At 38.1% G+C, this 24,887-nt stretch overlaps 2 protein-coding genes across 2 annotated transcripts in view; one reads left to right on the forward strand and one right to left on the reverse strand.

The window, feature by feature from the left end:
* LOC145988861 (uncharacterized) overlaps nt 1–15,208 on the reverse strand; it is a 39,325-nt gene extending 24,117 nt beyond the window's left edge. Inside the window, exons 1-2 of the mRNA XM_083124108.1 lie at nt 15,115–15,208; nt 316–821 (exon numbers count right to left, since the gene is read on the reverse strand). Of these exons, the coding sequence (XP_082980234.1) occupies nt 316–815 (500 nt within the window). The 5' untranslated portion in view covers nt 816–821; nt 15,115–15,208. The remainder of the gene's footprint in view (nt 1–315; nt 822–15,114) is intronic.
* A 155-nt stretch (nt 15,209–15,363) lies between these two features.
* LOC145988856 (uncharacterized) overlaps nt 15,364–24,887 on the forward strand; it is an 81,127-nt gene continuing 71,603 nt past the window's right edge. The window contains exon 1 of the mRNA XM_083124100.1: nt 15,364–15,388. The gene's annotated coding sequence lies outside the window, so the exon portion shown is untranslated. The remainder of the gene's footprint in view (nt 15,389–24,887) is intronic.

The following is a 24,887-nucleotide window of genomic DNA, read 5'->3' on the forward strand; positions in this document are numbered from 1 at the left end:
CCTTCTTGCTGCTATTGGATGTCTTCAAGCATGAAAACACTAATGCCATCTCTCAGTCATTGTGAAACTAAGACACTGAACTAGGTAAATGATTACTGAATTATAAATTGACATGGAGAAGTTGTGGAAATTGCAGGAAGCCGAGAAGCTGGGTTCGTAGCACAGCAGTAAAGTACTCATACCAAATGTAAAAGACCCATGTTCAATCCCTGGTTGTACCACAATTTTCACATTAACATTTCAGCAAGTTATAATAATGTGTATCCAGATAACTAAAGCAACTATTGAGGAAAAAAAATATAAATTAATACTAACCCTTTGTTTCCTGCATTTTCTTGTTTCACAATTGCTGAGGCATCCATCTCTGCTGAACTGATCAGAGTATCAATATCATCACTCATCGCAGTTAATATATGGTCGGTAATCACTGCAGCAAGACTACCATTCGAAATAGTTCCACCCTCACTCTTCAATGATTGTTGTTCCACAGATGCATCCACCGATTTCCTGTTCAATTTTTCACACTCCACTTTGGCACACTTGGGCAAATTGGAAACACAACCTTTGTTTCTTGATTCTATACCCTGAAGCAAATCTTCAATAGAATCAGAATCAATGGGTTCAGTCTTTACTTGCAACATTGCACGAGAATCTTCCTCCAATTTCTCGGTCAGCAATTCCAACATCCCAACCAACTTATCTTCGATCATCCTACTCTCACCTTCATTGGGCATTTCTACTTTATTTGTGGCAGCCTTGTCAACATGTGGTTGGGGCACTGAAGACATTTCTTCTGGATTATTTGAGGACTCCATTTGTTCCTGGAACAGAAAGAAAAATATTTTAACTGGTTAGTTGGTTGACTTGGTGTTTTAAGTCCACTTTATATACAGTGAGGCTAATCGGGATTGGACCTACAGTTTAAAGTTGGATCCGAACCACTATGAGCTTCCACCGGGAATATTTTAACTGCTACATGTATATAAATTAACCTTTAGACTCCCCAGCAGGTTTACGAAAATAACCCCGTTCTCAGCCGGCCTTCTCGGCGGGAATGTTAAATTCGAACACTCTCTGGGGGAAAATTATTATAACTCTGGCACTATGAGAGCAATCTCCTTCGGATAAGTTTTGTTTTGCAGCTAAAACATCAGTGCATGCAACCGTGTACAATTCAGAATGCCGGACCGAGGAAGGGGAGCTGGGGGGGGGGGGGGGCACGATTCCCGAATTTCAATGGAAAAAACAAAAATCTGGAGTTTGCCCCCTCTTCTCCTGCTATTTTGGGGAGAAGGAGCGAACTTTAGAATTCCTTTCAAAGAATGGACATTTCTCAAGAGAATACAACATGTTTCATGTTCTTGACTGCCATACAAGTTGAATAATAAGCCAAAATGTGATTATTATCTTTTTACGAAAAATAGGTAATTTGCATTTTTGGAGGAAAATTGCTATAACTCAGACACTAAGGGAGCAATCTATTTCGGATAAGTTTTGTTTTGCAGCTAAAACATCAGAGCATGCAACCATGTACAATTCAGAATGCCGGACTGAAGAAGGGGAAGCTTGGGGGACGACCCCCGAATTCCAATGGAAAAATATATAATCTGGAGTTTGCCCCTTATTTCCCTGCTATTTTGGGGAGATGGCACAAACTTTAGTATTCCTTTCAAACAATGGACATTTCTCAAGAGAATGAAGCATGTTTCATGTTTTCAGGTGCCATACAAGTTGAATAATAAGCCAAAATGTGATTTCATTTTTTTAAAGAAAAATAAGTAATATGCATTTTTGGAGGAAAATTGTTATAACTCTGGCACTATGGGAGCAATCTACTTCGGATAAGTTTTGTTTTGCAGGTAAAACATCAGAGCATGCAACCATGAACAATTCAGAATGTCGAACCGAAGAAGAGGGGTTTGGGTGCATGACCCCCGAATTTCAATGGAAAAAAAACAAAAATCTGGAGTTGGCCCCTCTTCTCCCGCTATTTTGGGGAGAAGGTGCAAACCTTAGTATTCTCTTCAAAGAATGGACGTTTCCAAAGAGAATGAAACATGTTTCATGTTCCTGGGTGCCATACAAGTTGAATAATGAGCCAAAATGTGAAACTCCTTTCGGAAATGTGACATGGATATGTTGCAGAGGGGAGGAGGTTGGTCATCAATGTGAATTTCCCTGGCTTGCTCCAGACCTGTGTCAGAGTTTCCACCCAAACACAAGAGTATCAAGGTCCAAAAAGCACATTCATTTCGTAATCAGCAACATGATATCATATGGTATCATCGGGGCTGTACAACCTTACTCTGGGAGGGTAAAGGTTAATAGTACCATGGATTTTGTTCTTCAAAATACATACACAATTAAATCTAATGCCAGTTAGAATAATTTGTAACAATTAATTACTGAACGTTACATTTATACAAACTGACAATTAGTAATAACAAATACAGTGAAACACCGATTTTACATTTTTCAGGGAACCTAGCTGAAAAACTTAAAATATGGGAAAATGTAAAATCCAGGAAAATTTCTTAACATTTTACTATGCTGGGACCATAAAAATTGAATGTATAATGCAGGAAAATGTGAAATCCGGGAACGTAAAATCGGGGTTCCACTGTAGTACAAAACAAACATTTTATTCTCACATTAGAATTTACCAATAAGTTGCAGACATCTCTTTAGTGGCAGATGTTAATTCTCTATATCAAATTTACTAGAGACATAAATTCAATATTGCTGGTACACTAGAAGAGCTAAATGCTATTGTAGATGTGATAATCGAGGTGAAGCAGGGGCGCAGATGTTAAGGTATATAAAAGCTATGTGCCTTCTGATATAGATCCCCCACAACATTTAAAACCCTGGAATGGGAGCAGTGGTGCTAGTGTCGCTAGGCTAAGTTACGGGAAACCTGTAGTACACACATTATCCTAGGTTTCAAAAGGTTGACGCTACCATAGAACAGTATTGTTGAGACTTCCATGGACCATGCTGAAACATGGTTAAACGGCTTGTCCAAGCAGAACCACCTATCAATTCCCATTTGGAATTTGGCAAATCATGCTTGCTAGAAATCAGGGGCAGACAGCAGGCACCAGGCCCTTTTTCTCAGCAACCAGATTATTTTTTCTTTTTCTGAAATACAGACTAAGAAAGCCATGTATCCAACTAAGGCCCGCTTTAGACGAAATCATTTTTCTTAACATTTATGCCATGACCAAAAAGCGATCACCAACACGGTAAGCTTGAATGGTGTTGGGGATTTTAACATGTTTTTTCGTGAGTTTTAAGGAGGAGAGGGACAATTTCCCCTAGGTCCATCTCGCTTCGGCAGCTCCCGATCACTGTTGCCAGCTTCGCCCTTTTGGAGCCAGATCTGGCTCTTTCGTGCACTCTTTTGGCTGTGAACTGTGGCACCCGCCCCCTGCCCCACTAATATACCTCCACTGGATCCGGCCCACAAATACCAACTTTTGCCATGAGTGTACTATTTGCACGTGACGTGATATTGTTATATTGGCTGCATCACCCACCCCTCCTTACCTCCCCAGCTACTTTTATATAGTGCCGTGGCTGAGGTGAAGATGACAATATTGTTATCCGGGAATCCTTTATTTTCGATTTCATATGAGCATTAGTGGATTATTGAGATGGGTGATGAAGCCAGATCTAGGCGGTGAAAATTAAGAATAAATTGCCATCACTTTATAGCTAATGGTAATAGCAGTGTCCCCACCCCTCTGACACCTAAAATTACCCTAGGAGGCACTTTATGCAGCCTTTGTTAATCTAGAAACTTGAAAGTCATCTTTATCTCTTATTTAAGGTGAAATTTAGCTCTTTTATGCACATCAGGTTTAGCAACACTGCCAGGATGGCAAGGAGAAATGCATTACGCTTATGGGACCATTATTTTATTCGTTCTCTCGGGAATATCAAACATCCAATGACGTAGAAAAGTACATGGACGGAAAAAGGGCATGTTGAACTATGTCACAATAGTATGAAAAGTCCCATTTGATTAGCCGTAACTTGACGTTGAAGTTGATTCCCCATAAGGAATACATGGGATTCTGTAAATACTTATTGATGATATTCTTCAAACACCGTGTCTAGCTTAATAATCAACTTCATATGAACAACAAAATTATGTATGTTACTACAAATTAGTTATCATTTGAGGTACACAAATAAATGTTTAAAGGAACAAATGTTCAAAATGATGACCGTTCTCTTCAATGCATTTCAAAACACACGGTGTCTGAAGCTCCACACTGTTCGTCCCAAAATGTCAGGAGTGATAGAGGCACAAGCATCATTCGTACCGTATGTTTTCTGGCATTGTTGGAACTTCGTGGTAACACTTTTCTTTAAGTAGTCCCCAAAGGCAGAAATCAGGCAACGTGAGATCGGGTGAACGGGCTGGCCAAGAAACGGGTCCTCCAAGTCCTATCCATCAACCAGGAAACTTTGTGTCCAACATGGCTCGAGCCTGAATGGAGTAGTGAGTAGTGTTGTTCATATGAAATTGTTCCTTGAAACCAAAGAGTTGGAACAAATTACTATTATTTATTGTTACACAAAAACATAAATTGCAAAATATTATCGTTTGCCGAATTCTTTGCACACATTTTTTGAATAAAATTCGTTTATGCAATGTTCTCAACGGAAACCAAAACTGTTATTGCATAAAGGGAACAAAATGAATCTGAAACTACCAAATGTTTATAACAGTTGGGCTGAAAAGTTCGTAGGCTGACTCATAGATGGCGTTACTAGAATTAAATCCATGTGATTTTTACTTAGTACTAACCTTCAAAAGATACGTGTATAAATTTCACAGCTGCCGGATAATTAGTTCGTGAGATATAGCATTGTGAGTGAAGCAGCTTTTGTTATTGTGAAAAAATGGATAAAAAAGAATTCCGTGTGTTAATAAAGCATTGCTTTTTGGCGAAAAAAAATACTGTTGAAGCCAAGGCTTGGCTTGATAAACATTATTCGGACTCTGCACCAGGAAAATCAACCGTTGAGAAGTGGTTTGCTAAATATAAACGAGGCGAAATGAGCATCGAAGACGATGCACGCAGTGGACGCCCCAAAGAGGCTGTTACCGACGAAAACATCAAAAAAGTCCACAAAATAATTTTAAATGATCGTAAAGTGAAGTTGATCGAGATAGCTGAGACTTTAAAAATATCAAAGGAACGTGTTGGACATATTGTGCATGAATATTTGAACATGCGAAAGCTGTGTGCAAAATGGGTGCCGCGCGTGCTCACAATCGATCAAAAGCAACAACGTTTTGATGATTCGGAGCAATGTTTAGCGATATTCAACCGTAATAAACACGAATTTTTCCGTCGATATATTACAATGGATGAAACATGGCTCCATAACTACACTCCAGAGTCCAATCGACAGTCAGCCGAGTGGACTGCACGTGATGAACCAAATCCAAAGCGTGGAAAGACGCAACAGTCGGCTGGCAAGGTTATGGCATCAGTATTCTGGGATGCGCATGGTATTATATTCATCGATTACCTCAAAAAAGGCCAGACCATCAACAGCGATTATTACATAGCGTTGTTGGAGCATTTAAAGGATGAAATCACGAAAAAACGGCCCCATTTGAAGAAGAAAAAAGTGCTGTTTCATCAAGACAATGCACCGTGTCACAAATCAATGAAAACGATGGCAAAATTATATGAATTAGACTACGAATTGCTTCCCCATCCACCATATTCTCCAGATCTGGCCCCCAGTGACTTTTTCCTGTTTGCAGACCTTAAAAGAATGCTCGCTGGAAAGAAATTTAGCACTGATGAAGAGGTAATCGCCGAAACTGAGGCCTATTTTGAGGCTAAAGAGAAATCGTACTATAAAAATGGCATCGAAAAATTGTATGACCGCTATAATCGTTGTATCACCCTCGAAGGCAACTATATTGAATAATAAAATCGAATTTTGTCAAAAAAATATTTTTTACTATGTTAGCCTACAAACTTTTCAGCCCAACTGTTAAATGTTCGAAGTTTGCAATTTTTTTACAAAATTTTTCAAACAAAAAATTCTTCTTTTTCAACACGGAATCCAAATATGTAAAACGAATGGGGCTGTTTCATTTGAAATTTCAAATTCACCCTCCCCCCTAAGGGGTTGGTGGTGGAGATGAAATTTTTGCAGCACTGACTTACCCCCTCATTAGTATCAAACTTTTATTCTGTGCAATTTTTCGATTGGATGCATTCTGCATGCGATATTCCATACTATCATTATAAATGGACCACCCGGTATACTCACTTACGTAAGTAGATGAAATTTAATACTTTTAACGTATTTTTGTTTGTTCGTATTAAATGATTTTAGGTAGAGAAGAATGGAGCTGATTAAATAAATACTTTACAACATTTACTGTACATGTATGGAAGAATATTTTAGCTTTTTCAATTGTAAACACCATGCACACAGCATTGACGGTGTAACTCGACGTGCCTTTCATGCTGTATGTATTGTACATTGTAATTGAAACAGCTAACCGAAATGTTCACATAAAATGCTTTCGTGTAAAGTAATATCTGTTATAAGATTTTTAGAAGCATTTACGTAGCATTTATGCTAGCACTATGCTTTCGTCTAAAGACAGCTTAAGATAACGCTGCAAATGTTTATTTGATTTGATTTGTTTTGCCACTTCAGGCTAATCACTGACATGAGGATGATCCTACGCAATGAAAAGGAAAAATCTGCTGGAGGACGACAACATTTAGAATAGAAACTGGCAGAATAACTGTTTTTTCCACATGGGAATAATTGGAAGAGAAATGTAAGAACACCAGAAAGGAAGAAAAATACGATCCAAACAAAATAATACTAGGCAGCTCAACATATACAGGGAGTCCATAAAGTCCTGCAAAAAACTAAAACTCTATAACTTTTTAGCTGTTGGGTTTAACAATACACATTTTTTGGGTGAGAAGGGTGGAAGTTTAAAGTTTTGTTCTGCCCACACTGCTCAGTGACGCTTGCACTGGTAATCACGTGATCATGTGACTTAAGATGGCGTCCATCCAGGAAAAGGCACAGTGTGTTATGTGGTTTGCAGAGTTAACATCTTGTGTTTCAGTGCAGAGAAAGTTCCAGACAACATATGGGAAACCACCCCCAGCAAATTCAAGTATCAATCAAGAGATGATATGAAAAGTTCAAGGCAACGGGAAGTGTGTCAGATTTGCCACGCAGTGAAAGGCCAGGTTCGAGTAACGATGTGATTCAGTCAGTGCAGAACAGCGTGCATTGAAATCGCTGAAACGAAGATCGCTGGAACTGGGAATACCGAAGTCAACATTACACAAGATCATACGCAAGAAGGTGAAGGCCCGTTAAAATTTGTACACGATCTGAAAGACGAAGACTGTGAGATGAGAATGCAGTTTCTTTACGAACAATTTCCAGGTAGATGGATTGGCCGAAGAGGGCCCACACCTTGGTCTGCAAGATCACCAGACTTAACATCTTGCGATTATTGGTTGTGGGGACATGTAAAGACCGAGGTGTATTCACAGAAACCAGCTAATCTGGATGACCTAAAAGAAAAAAATAAGAGATGTGATTCTGAATATCCCAGGAGAGCATCATCAGCACGCAATTCTCGGTTTCACAAAAAGACTGCAACAGTGTTTCGACTGCATATTTTAAACACTTTAAACATTTTTTTTTTATGAATGCATATTGCACGTACTATTGCATGTATGAATCATATATGTGTAAACTTCTTGCATATTTTAGATCCAACAGCCGCTAGATGTGTTGTGTATATTGTCATCTGAATAAAAGAGCATTCTATTTCCTTCTGTCACTGCTGGGTAATCTCTTCTTTCTTTTACAACACAAGGGAATAATAATTCTTTCATCATCCTTGCGGGAACATAACAACAACTACTCTCATTGAGACAGAAATGACAACAATGCAATCAACAGTCTAAATAATCTTGAACCTGATGTGACAGATTCTGTTGCCTTAAAATATTGTCCAGTTGTATCTTGTGAAGTGGACTGAGGTTTCTTGCGAGTATAAAATTATTCTTCCCAAAAACAGAAAGTGTTTCAAGCTGGAAAATTTGAGATATTGTGTCGTAATCAAGTGTGTAAAAAATGTAATTTTTCTTTCATTTATAAAACAGAAGTGTGCAGTAAACAAGAGTGTTTGGAAGAATTCAGAACTGCAACTTTTACATATATTACATGTTAAATTGTAAGAGCTGAAAAAAGAAAAAAATATCTGTTTACATATAGGATTTTTGTGGTATTCGAAAGAAAATATTTAATAAAGATACGTTGCTTTTCTAAAGTGCATATTTATGTGCATATTTTGCACATTTTGAGTGCATATTTTAGGTTTTTAAGTGCGTAACTATAAAGGCCCTAATTATGAATAATGAACCATATGCACTGTAATGAACAAGGAAGAAGAACAGAGACAGCTTGATAGTTGGAATGAGGAAATCAGAAGAGCAGGAATGAAATTTAGTGCACAAAAGAGCAAGATGCTAATAACAAGAAACAGCGCCAGAAATGTACCGAGAATAAAGGTGGACACAGAAGAGTTGAGGGTAGTGGAGAGTGTCAAATATCTGGGTAATTGAGAGAAGTGGAAGAATAGATGAGGAGGTAAACAGAAGAGGACAAATGGGTGGTAGACTCTATCAAAGCGTTCGAAGATTAATACGGAACAGGGATGTACCTATGAAATGCAAGAAGGTAATATATAACACATACTATGTGCCAATAATTACGTATGGAGCAGAGACTTGAACAATGACAGACAGAGACAAAAGAAAGATGCAGGCAGTGGAGATGAAATTTTGAAGGAGTATATTGGGGAGGACTAAATGGGATAGAACAAGGAATGAGGAGAACAGACACCCGTGGGGGGTGGTGAAGCTTCAGGACAGGATAGATCAGTCACAGATGAGATGGTTTGGACACACGAAGAGGATGGAAGCACAAAGACTACCAGCAAGAGCTTACCATGCAAAAGAAGTGGGAATAGGCCAAGGGGGAGACCAAGATGTCGTCGGAAAGAGCAGATAGTGGAGAGTGTTAGGAGAAGAGGAACACCGTGGAAAGAAAGGAGTGGTGGAAGACCAGGAAAAAATGGAAAGGCATGACTTCTATGCCGACCCAGCCAGAGGCAGCAAACGACGAAGGATGATGATGATGCACTGTACGCAGTGGATGGTCATGCGGCTGACAGCCAATCCACGTTACTGGTAAGAAGCAGCTTCTATCATCAGTGACAGAGCAACCAGGAATTCTTTCAACATTGCTAATCAGTCTTCAGCAGTGTTTTTCTCCCTGCATGACCATAGGCCATCATATGTAGTAAACTCAGGCCTAGAACATCTCCATGGCAACTCAACCAAGGTGACTCAACCTCTTATTTTTGTTCATAAGAATAGAAATGCTAGATTTAATGGGATTAATTTTTTAGAATATTTATAGAAATATCTGTTTGATAAATAATATTTGTAATTTTTCTGAAAAAGTCTATAGCATTACTCAGTGGTGGTGAGGGGGGGGCAGTTGCCCCCCAGTTTTCGCCACTTATGCCCCCACACTATGCTAAATCTTATCTACAAAGGGAAATAAACTGTCTTTGCCCCCCTAGTTTTGGCACCTTGCCCCCCCCCCCCCCCCCGGCATTACTAGAATATAACATCTCGATTTTGCACATTCTCTTGTAAAAGCACCAAAATCACTTATTTTATAAATCCATAGTTAACAGGCATGTGTAACTCCATACAGTGCACTAACTTTATATTATTATAGGAAATTATAGGATTATAGGAAATTTCTGCTCCAATGAAATAAAATAGTGACAGAGATAGGTGGTATTTCCTTCTAATACAAATCTTCAATTTTTATAAAACCTGAGTTGTTTTGCAAATAATCTTTGGCACTGTATCATCTCACTCGTAACTCTAAAAATAAAAATAGTAAAATGTCTGTATGCAATGAAATATTAGCATCATACAGAAAAAAAATAGAATCTTCACTTTAAATATCTTAAGCACACTTAATATTACTTCCTTTCTACATAGAGGTTATTTCAGTTGTTTACCGCCAGAACGTCGGCGGCCCCTTCATGCAACAGGTCTCGGCAAATTGCGTTACAGGAAGTCCGTAACAAAAACCGCTTGTTTTGTAATGTTTCCACTTTTCACAATTACAGTTACAATTACAATTGAAATAAGCACGTACCTTGTCGCTAGGATGCTGGAAAAGGTGTCCTCCCAAATACAAATATTTCTGGCACCTTACTTCTGACATCTAATCTTAGATTAGACATCGCTACTTTATCCTCAGTTGTAGCGAGAGTGCCAGCAGCTTATCGGGGGAGTTGTCAGCTGTGAGAGGGTGCTTCATACTGCACGAATGCGACACCTGTCAGCAGTGATGCCAACCGTAGGGACATGTCCCTATGCATAGGGACTTTCACTATATTTCGTTCGCATAGGGACAGATTTTGCCAGCTTACTTGCCAGTCAGTTGCACTTTCTTTGTGATCGGTTTGGAATGAATGGATTAGTTTATCTGACACTTAGAACGTCCTTCATTTGAACATATTAGCCCCGTCTAGTTGGATGAACTTTTTGACTCGCTTTGCACCGAAGCTTCTAGTTCGTTGATTTCGAGTCAAGTAGTGTATTTGGTGTCTGCACCACCTTCCGGACCAGTGTAGGTATGGTGTATGGTCACGTGGTGCATGCTAACTAATCAAATGACAATTTAAAGCAGAACACAGGCATTTGTTGACTATTCTGAACTCTAACACCGCTTTCCGTCTAGTTGGTTGAACGTAACTTCCTTGCACCACTCTGACACTGGATACACCTGCACTGCACCGAGTGTAAAAAAAATGCAGCCAACTAGATGGTGCTATTGGGGCTCCTATTAGCCTTGACAAATGTCAAGTTGCAGCACAATGTTTGTTTCCTGACAAATGCTGGGTGACTTGAGAATGCTGTTCTGCATGAATTGCCTTGCCACATCCACATGGTTGACAAAACAGTGCCGGCAGTAGTGGAGTCCAGAATAGGATAGGAGTAATTTAAAGGCATAGCTTGGCAATATAGGTATGCATGAACTACCAAATATGCAACCTGCTAACTGAACAAAACTTTCAGACTTCAGTATCAATCCAGTAGAGAGCAATAGTGACTGATGTGTTGTGGAGTCCTGAATAGGATAGTAATTTATTATGCACTCTCCAAAATATGCATTTCCACAAAGAATTTGGAAACTTAATTTTGTCTGGAATGTCTAAAATATGTACATTTTATGCTCTTTCCCTAGAAATACTATCCTATATGATTCATTGTTTCTAATGAAGACAAAACAAAACAAAAAAATCATTTATTTACTGTTGTCTTGGATATGAACAGTTCCTGACATCCACTTAACATATTACATTGCTAAATGGTTTCATTGTTAGGTTAGACAGGTCAGGATTTGGGCTCTTAGCATTAATAAAACATTCCTAAATACTTTTGTTGTTAGGTTAGGTGGGTCAGGTTTAGTGCTCTTAGTATTAAAATGATGCCCCTAAATGCTTCCAATGCCTGATCACATAAAACTTGGGTCTCAAGCACGTAACCTCCTTCGAGCTTCGCATAAAAATCTGTTTCTGAGACAACCAGAAACTAAGAATGGCTGCCAACTACAAAGCACGAACATTTGCACAAGATACTTCTCAAATCATAATTTGTCCAGTAAATAACACTCAGTGAAGCTCTTAACTGTACTAATTAGCTTCTCCAAGCTTTGAACTTTTTTCTTCAATTGTTTCTAGTATTCTAAAGCACTTTCTATTTTGTCCATAGAACTTGCAAAAAAAAAAAATAATAATAATTGGTAATAGTTTCGTATGGGCGAAACGTTTTCTTCATTTTTACAGAAGGGTAATACTTCCATATAGTGGAAATCATTTCTTTCGCACTTTTGTACATTGCTAATGTACAATTCTACATTGCAGAACATTTCTTTATGTGTGATAATGAATTTCTAACAAAACTAATGTCTATTTTTTAAATTTACGAGTACTACTCACTGTTCTTCCTTTTTCCGTTTCTGTAACACACAATGTGGTGATAGCGTACTGGTTCATCATGCGTTGTTTTGTCGATTTGGAGTGTGCATGCAGTGTTTCCAAACTTCTTCACAGAAAGATTTCGTGGCCGGATTTGAAATTATGCTAATACCTCGTTAGCCTCACAAGCCCCACAAACTATCGACGTTAGCCCAACAAACCATTTTCGGTAAGGTTAGGTTCAGTTAGGCAAGCATAGTTTGTATTTTTGATAAATAAAAAATCTTGCAACAAAACATGTTTGGAAACACTGACAGGGGGGTTACATCATGAAATGCACGGACCATCCTTGATGTATGGAAGCAAATGGAAGCAACAGGAATTGCGTGTCGGAGAGATAATTTTATAGAAAAAAAAAAAAGATTTCACGCAAAAAAAATTACACGGTGAAAGAAAACACATTGAGGAACTTCAACGATGTTACAGAAAGTGATTTCCGTAAGTTGATTCTTCTGTAAAAATCAAGAAATCAGTTTCCACTATATGGAAGTGTTACCTACAGAAGAAACTACTTACGGAAATGAGGTTCTCTAAGGTTTCCAACGTTCGTTGAGGTATTTTATTTCATTGTGGAATCTATTTGACTAGGAAATCATGTATTTTTGAAGAGAAATAAAATATCTCACCGACGCACAATTGCCATTGCTTTCATTTGCTTCCCGTACGTGAACCGGATGCAGCGTACGTTTGATGACATAACCCCCTGTCAGCGTTTCCAACCCACCCTTTTTTTTAACTATGCTTGCCTAACCTAACCTAAACTTATCGGAAATGGTTTATGGGGCTTTCCGTGAATGGTTTATGGGGCTATCCATCAGCTACACATGCATGTACAATTTGCACACGTGACGAACACAATAGTAGGTGTTTTTCTGTGAAGAAGGTTGGAAGCACTACACACCCACAACGATAGTCAAGCTGTGCCTACCATATTGTGTGTTACGGAAACAAAAAAGGAATAACAAAAATTACTCCCTATGTGAAAAATTGTGTTTCTTTTCGTGTAAAAAGCATAATGGCACCCTGAACTACGAGGGGCGTTCATGTCAATCGGGGACTTATTTTTTTTTCAGGTTTAAATAGATGCCTAGGCTGGAGGTTTTGTATGCAGTAGGAACTGGCAACTGTGTGCTGTTACTGGTAGGCGGCGCTTATTTCCCGCGCTTCTGCATAGACCGTTATTCAAGATGGCGCACAACAGTGTGGACGTCTACATGGAACAGCGTGTTGTGATGAAGTTTTTTAGTGAACGAGGACAGAAAACCTGCTGAAATTTACAGAAGACTTCAGGCTCAGTACGGTGATAAGACGCTCTGTCGCAGTAAGACATTTGAATGGTGTAAGCGATTCAAAGATGGCTGTATCTTTATTACTGACGATCCCGGTCGTGGTGGATCACAGCCCACGCCAGTCATTCCTGGGAACATTCAGCGCGTGGAGCAGCTGATCCTGGACAATTGTTGCATAACCTGTCGTGAAATTGCAAGTATCAATACTATACTATCAACAGTGAGTATTACTGCAGTGTTCTGCGTGATGTGCATAAGAGTTTATGGAAGAAACGTCAGGGTTTCATCACAAAGGGTGTTCTCTTTTTGCAAGACAATGCACGACTGCATACCGCTCAACGCACATTCCAAACATTCCAGGAAATCGGCTGGGAGATATTACCACACCCCCTATAGTCCTGACTTAGTGCCAAGTGATTTTCACCTGTTTGGACCCCTGAAGGAATTCCTTGGAGGAAAACATTTCAACACTAATGATGAAGTAAAGAATGCTGTCCTACAATGGTTCCGCCGTAATGATAAATCTTTCTATGCTGAAGCATTCCAGTCGTTAGTTAAACGCTGGGATAAGTGTATAACTGTAGCAGGAGGTTATATGGAAAAATAAATCCAGTTACCACACTTTGAAATTTGTTCTTCTATTTGTTTTAAAAAAAAGTCCCCGATTAACTTGAACGACCCTCGTATGTTCCGCAATACACAATTGGTAAGTATAAACCATGCAAAACACAAAATATCCGATTTTAATGTGTCTCCGATATATGAAACTGGTAATAAATAATTAAACATATGGACCTGTTACCAAAGTATCGCAGAATAGTAGAAAGGATTGTGAAAGTAAATTTGAAGCTTTCTGAAAGTAATTAGTACTCCTTGCAGGTATAAAAACGGTAATGGTTCAGATTGTTTTATGATTTCTCCTAGCAGAAAGACTAATTATTGTAAAATTTGGAAATCATTGTCACACGAAATTTGAACCTTCCTTAAAGTAATGAACACTGTTTGGACTTGAAAAATAGTTATTTATGTTGAAAAAAAAACAACTTGAAAACTACCTTACGAACTTCTCATGGACAAGATATTCTCCAACGACAAGCAACAGTAAATATTGTAGAAGCGTGAGAATGAATGTAGAAGTAAATCAGAACCTTAGTATAATGCATTTAGGGACTTCATTTAAATATGCGTAGCCCCACACACAATTCTCGCAAAGCCACACGAAACATTGACACATAGCCCCACGAAACATTGACACATAGCCCCACGAACCATTCACACATAGCCCCACAAACCATTCACACATAGCCCCACAAACCATTTGTGGAAACGTACGTTCTTCAGTTACAAAAACACTTTTTTTAAAAAAAATTGCAATTACTTTCATCAAAAAAACGTGAATGCACCCTCAAGAATGTTCTGCGAAGCTGATGGGTAAGTACGAATGTCAAAAATTCACAAAACGAAAAAGTTATAGGTGTCCGGGGACTATCAGATTTTTACCAAAATCTTAAGTAATCGCCAAAACTCCGCAGTATGTGTTAACAGGCACACATCGAAATCCAACCATGTAAAAATTGCATTCGTAGCATGATGAAATCGCAATAAAACAAAAGGAACTTGGGCCCTAAAAAGTCCTATTTATCAGCGAAAATAAGTTATAAAAGGCACCTTATGCAAATATCCCTGCTTTCCACTGACAAGGAATTCTAGACTACTGCCGACACGAGGATCGAAGGGGCATCGTTCTTGACACCAGCCCCAAACATCTACATTTAGGGAAATTATTATAACACTAAGAGCAGCCTAAAACTTGACTCGCCTAACATGACCTACATGTTACCAGCAGTGCATAACCAAGACAACAGTAAACACATATCTGGTTGCAAGAGAAGAATTATGTAGGATATACGGAAGCAAACAACCATTCTCAAGCAAGCACACGGTAAGTAACCGCTAAAACTTCAAAGTATGTGTTACCATAAATAGAAAGAAATCGAACCATGAAAAATATGGTATAATTTAACAATACAGGGAATTTATCCAATTTGGGATACTTACTAATTTTGGCCTCCTAATCACGAATCTGCATCTAAAATTTGTCGCTCACGTATACAAATTCCTGAATTATGTGGAATTAACACTGGTATGATTGTCAATAAACTACTGTGGTAGCCATATTTCATATGGACAAGTGAGGTTCCGGGTTCGGTATTCGTTGCAACTTGTTGCTGTGTCTACAGCGTTGCCACATTGTTACTTTTTCCTTTGGGGATCATTGATCGTGGAAGAATGGGAGCAGAAATTAATGGGCAGGGACGTCGTTAGGGTGGAGCCCGCGGGGGCACTGGCCCCGCAAACGTCCACGTGACCCCGGCAAATGTTTCTGTATTTTACTGGAAATTTTAATTTGATGGCAAATATTGCAAAATTGTTATTCTGTAAATGTTGCTTACAGTTTGAAACACTGCTCCCAAATTTCCCGCGCCATGAACGCCAAAGCAAGACTTGTACTCTTTTTTCTACTGCTTGCCGTTGCCTGTCGAAACAGATGCCCCTAATGATTTTATAGCCCGTCCCGTTAAGGGAATTCGGAGATCTTTTGAAAATGTACTTTTTCCCCCTGCCAGGACAAAATTCGGGCCGATTGACTGATAAGCGGTAACAGATGTCCTTCGGGATCGATGTTACTCCTTCCGGAGCTCTGGAAACAATTTTCATTTCTCTCTCAGATTATGGAGACCATAGCGAGTCATAGAATAGAATACTATTCTAATTCTATGGTCATAGTGTGGTGCGTGTGATAGAAGTTGCAAGATAAAACTTCAGAGGGGGGATTGCCGCTAACACTTGGCTGTTATGAATAATAAGCCAGCCCGCATTTATGGAAGATAACGAGGTAGCATGTACTAAATTATTAACAATGATCTACACGCTTTAGATACACTAGCTTTTCAAATTCTAAAGAACTTTCTGTTATCATTTGTATAATTACTCAAGGAAGACGGTGGAGTAGTTAGCACATCGCGCTACGACGCCAGGGGTCTTGCATTCGAATCCTGGCCTGAGCATGGGATGTTTGTGAGTGTCCATTCATCTATTTCATCATATCATCACTCATCCTCATCTTCGCAAATTATCCAAAAGTGGCAAAAAAAAGCGAGTCAATCAATCATTACTCATAGAAGCGGAAATCTTCTTCCCATGGGGTAGTGTACTCAACTTGTGCAATTTCGAGAGAACGTTTCCTAATACCATTTCTAGGTTGGTTATTTTTCGTTGCATTTCGAATTACATTGCACCCATGCCTGACCAAAGTTAGAGCCTGGGGCGTCTGATTTCATAGCGTATTAGGCTTACACGTCGGAAGCGGAATTTTGTAAAAAAAAACTGTAAAAGTGGGCTGAAGGAAAGTAACATCGCTGGGTGCATAAAAAGCCACATTCGACTCACGCATAAAAAATAAATTACCCAATAACTGTGCGAAATCTGTTATATTCAGTGCCATCAAATATTTAGTTCTGCACTCACAAACAAGATTATTTCTTAAGAAATTATACCATAAACGTATGTAAAATTTGTTATTCAACGTCATCATTCTTGAAGTTCACAACCAGTTGGAAAACAGACAAGGACCTCCCCGAAGGGTAGTGGGCGTGTTACCTCGAAATAAAAGGTGCTAGGTTCGATTCTGGTATAAACTATATACATAAGATAAGATCCCAAGCTGAGGATTTATTGGAGTTAACTTCCCATATTACAGATCCATCAAAGCATTTGAAACCCTAGCATGGAAGTGCCAAGGTGAAAGAAAGAGGAAGGGAAGTCTGTAGTTCCGATGTTTCAGTTATCTTGGCGCAAGTACACAGCGCTCAAGGCTTATGTCGGCGTCTATGTTACATTATGAAGACTGAAATAACAAACATCCATTTCTAGTAAAATTCTACTCTCAAAACCATCATGGTTATTAATAGTGCGTAATGATTATTTTTTGTTAGACGCGCGCGCGCTCGCGTTGCTGTATCCCAGTAAACAACCAATATTATTTATAATAGGGAGTAGTGTTTTACGGAGGGCGCTCAAGTATCAACCTTTCTTCCACATAGTATACCGTGGACTACAATGCTGCAGATTAATGAGGCTCCGGTATGTGGACCCACAGCCAGTGTAATCCTATGACGGGTTCTGTTTTGTCTTGTCAATGTTCCTCCGTGATTCTTCTTTCATCTTATCATCATTCGTCCTCAATGCCGCGTTTAAAGCCAGTTTTTGAGAACTAGATATTATCGTAGGAATAAAAGGGAAGGATAACAATGAAGCAAGAGCAGTAAATGTATCCACAATTTCCAAGTTCTTCCCTGCAATAGCAGAGCAGTAAATGTATCCACAATTTCCAAGTTCTTCCCTGCAATAGCCTATGTTCAAATTCACATTTCTTCTTCTTATTAATATTATTTTCTTTGAATAAAGCATTTTCCATATCATCAATTTCATCTACATAGCTACTATTCATCATATTCGTTGCGATTAACCGAATGTAAATAATGTGACGCAAATATAAGAAAAATACAATAAAATATCAACACTTTTGCCATCAAGTGCTTATTTGCCTGCTGTTTTAAAAGTTCTTAGCGTCTATAAATCTACACCCCTGCTCATTACTCTAAGAAACAACAGCACTACGTGCTTTGTAGTACTGAAGTATGAGATACTCGGAAGGCAGTTAAATCTTGATGTCAGAGAAACCCTCCCGCGGTTGTAAACACAAGAGGGCGGAGAAAAGCCCAGTGGACCTTCTGGCTTCTGGCCCTGAATGCCGACGCAGAGAGATGTATCCCATTCTCTTTGGCGGACAGCCTGTCCGTTTCTTTTCATCCTTCCTCAATTTGGTCACACCCTAAATGCAAGTGTGTATACCGCGTTTGTTAGAACCTGTCCCGTTTCCCGCGCTAGCGATCGCTCGACAGTTTAGGTGCCAATGAGAAACGAGGAAAAAATCGTCTGCTGGGCAGCGAGGAGCGAATGGAAGCCAGAAGAGAGGCGCTTACGTAGACGCTGTTACGCTGTTGCGACGTTGCGTATTTTAATTGATAATATTGCACGTAAACTTTTCTTGCGCTTTCGGTGTTGTCGCAGCGCACTTGAGCACTATGTAGAGACTTGTCAACATTTGGAAGCTGCACAACAAAGGTAGCGCCGCACGTAGGGCGATTCGTTGTAATTTCTAATCTCTGGACAGCGGGAGAGGGTACGTTCTTGAATGAGAGAAGGAGTCAACTACTGGCAATATTAACGAATCGTTTTATCTGCGGAAGGTTCTAGATTATAATGAGGATATAAATACGCGGATTCATTTTTTCGCTTGATCTCACAAAGAATCGGTTAATGAGATTTCAGAGGTAAGTGTGACAATTCATACGGTCGATTAGTGATCAGTCAGTGTCCTCTGGTTGCTTTATAATATATAGTGATTCAAAAATGAAGACATTGACAACAGCAGAACTTCCGGGGCCTCAGTATAGTGCTATTTCGGGTCGAGGGCCGAAGAGATCAACCCCCCCTCCTCTCTCTCTCTCTCTCTCTCTCTCTCTCTCTCTCTCTCTCTCTCTATACTGAATATTTCAGCAGTACCGGATATTGGAGTGGTTTATTAAAACAGTTATAAGCTGCATATGTCAACTGAAAATCAAAGTTTTGAGTGATGATTTAGTTTTGCCAGAACTAAATTTCGTATATGCAGTCCGAGAATTTCATAAAAAATACTTTTGTTTAAGCCTACTGTGTTTGAAACACATTCAAACACTTAACTACTATAAAGGCACAGCCGAAAATTTCATGAATGTCGAGAAGAGAGCAAGAAGATGTTGCATATGTAGACATTTTAGGCGGAAATTGCAGGCTCTACCTGGACCCGAATCAGGGCTCTAACAACTGAGCCACTAAGCCATCCTTGACTTCAACCGATTTTTCGTTAAAATGTCTACATAGTGCATGTATTGTGTATATCAAATCGTAAGGCGTTGCCTGTCTAGTGAACAAGCACAGAAAATATAGGAGAGAGAAGAAAACTGAGGAGCATTCCCACCGGTTAGGGAGAAATTTTTCCTTCTGTGGTCAACAAGAGCTACTACTTCGAGGTGACAATGACAGTGGCCTAATAAGGGAGATTTCACACCGTGTCCCCCGAGGATTTCACAAGTCGAAATTAGGTTTGTGCAGCCTTTTGTGTCGCTACGGTGTGAAACGTTGCTGTTGATTGGCCCATTCCAATCGACATGTATCTCCTCTCCCTTCGGTCTGAAACCTTCCTAAGTCTTGAAAATCCAAGTCACAAGGATGGAAAATTAGGGCCTTGTTAAGATTAGGTGTGAAGGTAGGCAGACAGCGCCCTAAAGGATCATATCCAAACCTGCAGGAAGAACGCATGTTACTTCCATCTCCAATACGGAATGATAAAAACTTCTGGTGAGTTGATTTTAAAAAATGTGTCCGAGATAAAGAGTGGCGTGAGTAGTATGATTGGTCATATTACTGGAACACAAAAGTACGACCCCCCTCAGATTGGTTTGGCTACACTTAAAACTATGTCAAGATTCTTATATAAGCTTATTGCCTACAGTGTGCTACTCTGTCGAATCCAAGAATTTAGTAAAATAGCCCTCGGGGATTTCCCGTGAAAAGTACGACCCCCTCAGATTGATTTGGCTACACGTACAAAAGCTCCCTCTGTCACATTGTTGTCCATAGGATCGTAAAAAATATGGCCCTCTTGGCATTGTTTTGTATGAGTTTATTGCCTTTAGTGTAATACTCTGTAAAGTGTAATCTTATTAGCTACATCTACACCCACACCCACACCCACCCACACCTACACCTACACCCACACATATTTACTTCCGGTTCACTTCCGGTCACTTCCGGTCCACTTCTGGTTTACTTCCGGTCCGCTTCTGGTTTACTTCCGGTCCACTTTCGGTTTACTTGACAGACACCTGTGGGTTTTTTTCAGTTTTTTTTAAGTATATAGTTTTTGATTTGAGCCCCAAGAAATTATTTATAAATACCAAAACTAAAAAATAGTATACACACTAAGTATACACACTAAGTAGACATACTAAGTATACAAAGCACACTGCTGAACCCAACTGATATTTTTATTAAGTATATAGTTTTTGATTTGTGTCCAAATATTATATATAAATACCAAAACAAAAAATAGTAACAGACTAAATATATACACTAAGTATACACACGAAGTATACAAAGTACACTGCTGAACCCAACTGATATTTTGTATTAAGTATATAGTTTTTGATTTGAGCCCCAAGAAATTATATATATACCAAAACAAAAAATAGTAACAGACTAAGTATACACACTACGTATACAAGGCACACTGCTGAAGCCAACTGATATTTTTATTAAGTATATACTTTTTGATTTGAGCCCCAAAAAATTATATATAAATACCAAAACCAAAAAATAGTAACAGACTAAGTATACACACTAAGTATACAAAGTACACTGCTGAACCCAACTGATATTTTGTATTAAGTATATAGTTTTTGATTTGAGCCCCAAGAAATTATATATATACCAAAACAAAAAATAGTAACAGACTAAGTATACACACTACGTATACAAGGCACACTGCTGAAGCCAACTGATATTTTTATTAAGTATATACTTTTTGATTTGAGCCCCAAAAAATTATATATAAATACCAAAACCAAAAAATAGTAACAGACTAAGTATACACACTAAGTATACACACTAAGTATACAAAGTACACTGCTGAACCCAACTGATATTTTGTATTAAGTTTATAGTTTTTGATTTGAGCCCCAAGAAATTATATATAAATACCAAAACAAAAAATAGTAACAGACTAAGTATACACACTAAGTATACAAAGTACACTGCTGAACCCAACTGATATTTTGTATTAAGTATATAGTTTTTAATTTGAGCCCCAAGAAATGATATATATATACCAAAACAAAAAATAGTAACAGACTAAGTATACACACTAAGTATACATACTAAGTATACACACTAAGTATACAAAGCACACTGCTGAAGCCAACTGATATTTTTATTAAGTATATACTTCTTGATTTGAGCCACAAAAAATTATATATAAATACCAAAACCAAATAACAGTAACAGACTAAGTACACACACTAAGTATACAAAGGGACACTGCTGAACCCAACTCAAATTTTGTATTAAGTATATAGTTATTGATTTGAGCCCCAAGAAATGATATATAAATACCAAAACCAAAAATAGTAACAGACTAAGTATACACACTAAGTATACACACTAAGTATACAAAGCACACTGCTGAAGCCAACTCATATTTTTATTAGGTATATAGTTTTCATTTGAGCACCAAAAAATATATATATAAATACAAAAACAAAAAAATAGTAACAGACTAAGTATACACACTAAGTATACAAAGTACACTGCTGAATCCAACTGATATTTTGTATTAAGTATATAGTTTTTGATTTGAGCCACAAGAAATTATATATAAATACCAAAACCAAAAATAGTAACAGACTAAGTATACACACTAAGTATACACACTTAGTATACAAACCACACTGCTGAACCAAACTGATATTTTTATTAAGTATATACTTTTTGATTTGAGCCCCAAAAAATTATATATAAATACCAAAACCAAAAAATAGTAACAGACTAAGTATACACACTAAGTATACACACTAAGTATACACACTAAGTATACAAAGCACACTACTGAACCCAACTGATATTTTTATTAAGTATATAGTTTTTGATTTGAGCCCCAAAAAATTATATATAAATACCAAAACCAAAAAATAGTAACAGACTAAGTATACACACTAAGTATACAAAGTACCCTGCTGAACCCAACTGATATTTTGTATTAAGTATATATTTTTTGATTTGAGCCCCAAAAAAATATATAAATACCAAAACCAAAATAGTAACAGACTAAGTATACACACTAAGTATATATACTAAGTATACACACTTAGTATACATACTAAGTATACACACTTAGTATACAAAGCACACTGCTGAAGCCAACTGATATTTTTATTAAGTATATAGTTTTTGATTTGAGCCCCAAAAAATTATATATAAATGCCAAAACCAAAAAATAGTAACAGACTAAGTATACACACTAAGTATACAAAGGGACACTGCTGAACCCAACTGATATTTTGTATTAAGTATATAGTTTTTGATTTGAGCCCCAAGAAATTATATATAAATACCAAAACCAAAAATGCCAAATCAAAAATATTGTAATCAATGCAATTAGATTATATATAGCTCTAATTGGGCTAGGCACCAACGTAATTGTGATCCTGAGAAACGCAAAATGCCCACTAAAATATGCCCAAAATGCCATAGAAAATTTAGCATGAATACTTCAATAGGCATATAGGCTCTTGTTCTGCACAGGCATCAACAGTGCCCCCACAGACATCTACATCTTCTTCTGGTCTAAAAAGAAAGCTTGTTACATCCGATAATACTAGACCGCCAAGGCGACCACGCAATGCACCCATTCATAGTAGTTTTGACGGTCAACTAAGGTATTACCGTTTCGTATCAGAGCCAAGATGTGATATTTAGAATTTTTTGAACATTGAAAATCCTGATACGCTAGCTATTCTAAATGCACAAAATGGCTCTTATAAGCTATCTCTTAAATTGTATACTGAATATAAGAAACTAAACAGTACAAAATTTACACCTCCCCACATAACAGAAACTGTACCTGTATACTCAAATACAAAGTTAGACGAAATACTAAGCAGGTTGATAGAGCAATTGGTTATTAAACATTCTGAGTTTGCTGCTAAGGAATCGGGTTGGAGTCTTTGCGGATTCCCACACAGGCTCTATGTTAATATTTCTGAATTCAGACCTCTACAAGGTTCGACATTTCTGCCTTCACCTGACAATATCAAAAACAAAAAAGCTGTGGTCAACGTAGATAATACCGACCGGAAATGCTTTTTGTGATGTATTTTGGCTGCTTTATTTCCAGTTTTAAATAATCCACAGCGAATAAGTTATTATAAGCAGCATGAACATGATTTGGATGATGCTATGGATGGCTTAGAATATCCAATGTTTATCCAGAATATCGATAAATTTGAAAAAAGGGCCAAAGATAGCAATGGTATGCCATTATCTATTAATGTGTTTATTTGTTCTGCTAGTAGTGGCGATTGCTTAATAGAACCTCTTAGAATCAGCAATCTTGATGATGACTTTGCTGTCCTGATTGATCTGCTCTTAATTGAGGGGGATGGTACATATCACTACACTCTGATACGCAATCTTCAGGCTTTAGTCAGAAAACAAGGCAAATCCAACGCAATATACAAGTTGTGTCGAAGATGTTTGACTGTATTTGATGGTCGAAAAATGGTAAATGCGTTCGTAAAAAGAATATCAAAATTGTTCAAAATAAGTTGGTTGAACATTTAAAATACTGTGGCAACCATAAACCTGTTCATGTGGTTATGCCCAAACCAAACAAAAATGCCGAATTCAAAAAAATTCGAAGCCTTGTTGGAGCACCCAGCGTATATAGTTTGTGATTTTGAATCAAATCTCAAACCGCTTGCATTCTGCAGCCCAGATCCTGAAGAATCATCAAGTACAGCGTATCAGCTACACGAACCTTCTAGTTTTTGTTATGTGGTTGTACAGGATGGTGTTGTTAGTAAATCATACTTATACAGGGGACCAGCTGCTGTTAAAAAATTTGCACGTAAAATAGAAAATGAGTGCCGTCGCATAGCCCATGATATATTATTAAAATCAATACCTATGCTACCTTTAACAGAGGATCAAATCGAAGATTTCAACAGTACAGAAAAATGCCCGGTACGCAATTCTGAATTTTCGGATACAAATATCAAGGTGCGTCATCATCGCCATACGGACGGTCGATATAAACAGGCTCTGTGTAGTAGCTGTAATATTAAGATTCAGAGACCAAAATTTGTCCCGATATTTTGCCACGGTGCATATAATTATGATTTTCATCATCTGATCAGATACGAAGGGTAGGATTTAAATATTTTAGCAGAAAATGACGAAAAATATATAGCTATTAGCAAAATAATCAGTGTTAATGGCAGGCCCATATACCTAAGATTTCTAGATTCATATAGATTTCTGTCGGCTAGCCTTGCCACTCTGGCCAGTCAATTATCTGATGCCCAATTCAAAATTACGTCTGACACGTTTCCAAATTTGGACCTGAAATTTCTTAGGCGTAAGGGTGTATATCCATACGATTATGTTACCGATTTTTTCAAATTTGACGAGTGTGCTTTGCCACCGTAAGAAGCGTTCTACAGCAAACTCAGGGCATCAGGAATCACCCATGGCGATTATCGCCATGCCCAGTTGATGTGGAC

This window comes from Lepisma saccharinum, chromosome 6 (genome assembly GCF_977018435.1).
Source record: "Lepisma saccharinum chromosome 6, izLepSacc3.1, whole genome shotgun sequence".
Taxonomy (NCBI): Eukaryota; Metazoa; Arthropoda; class Insecta; order Zygentoma; family Lepismatidae; genus Lepisma; species Lepisma saccharinum.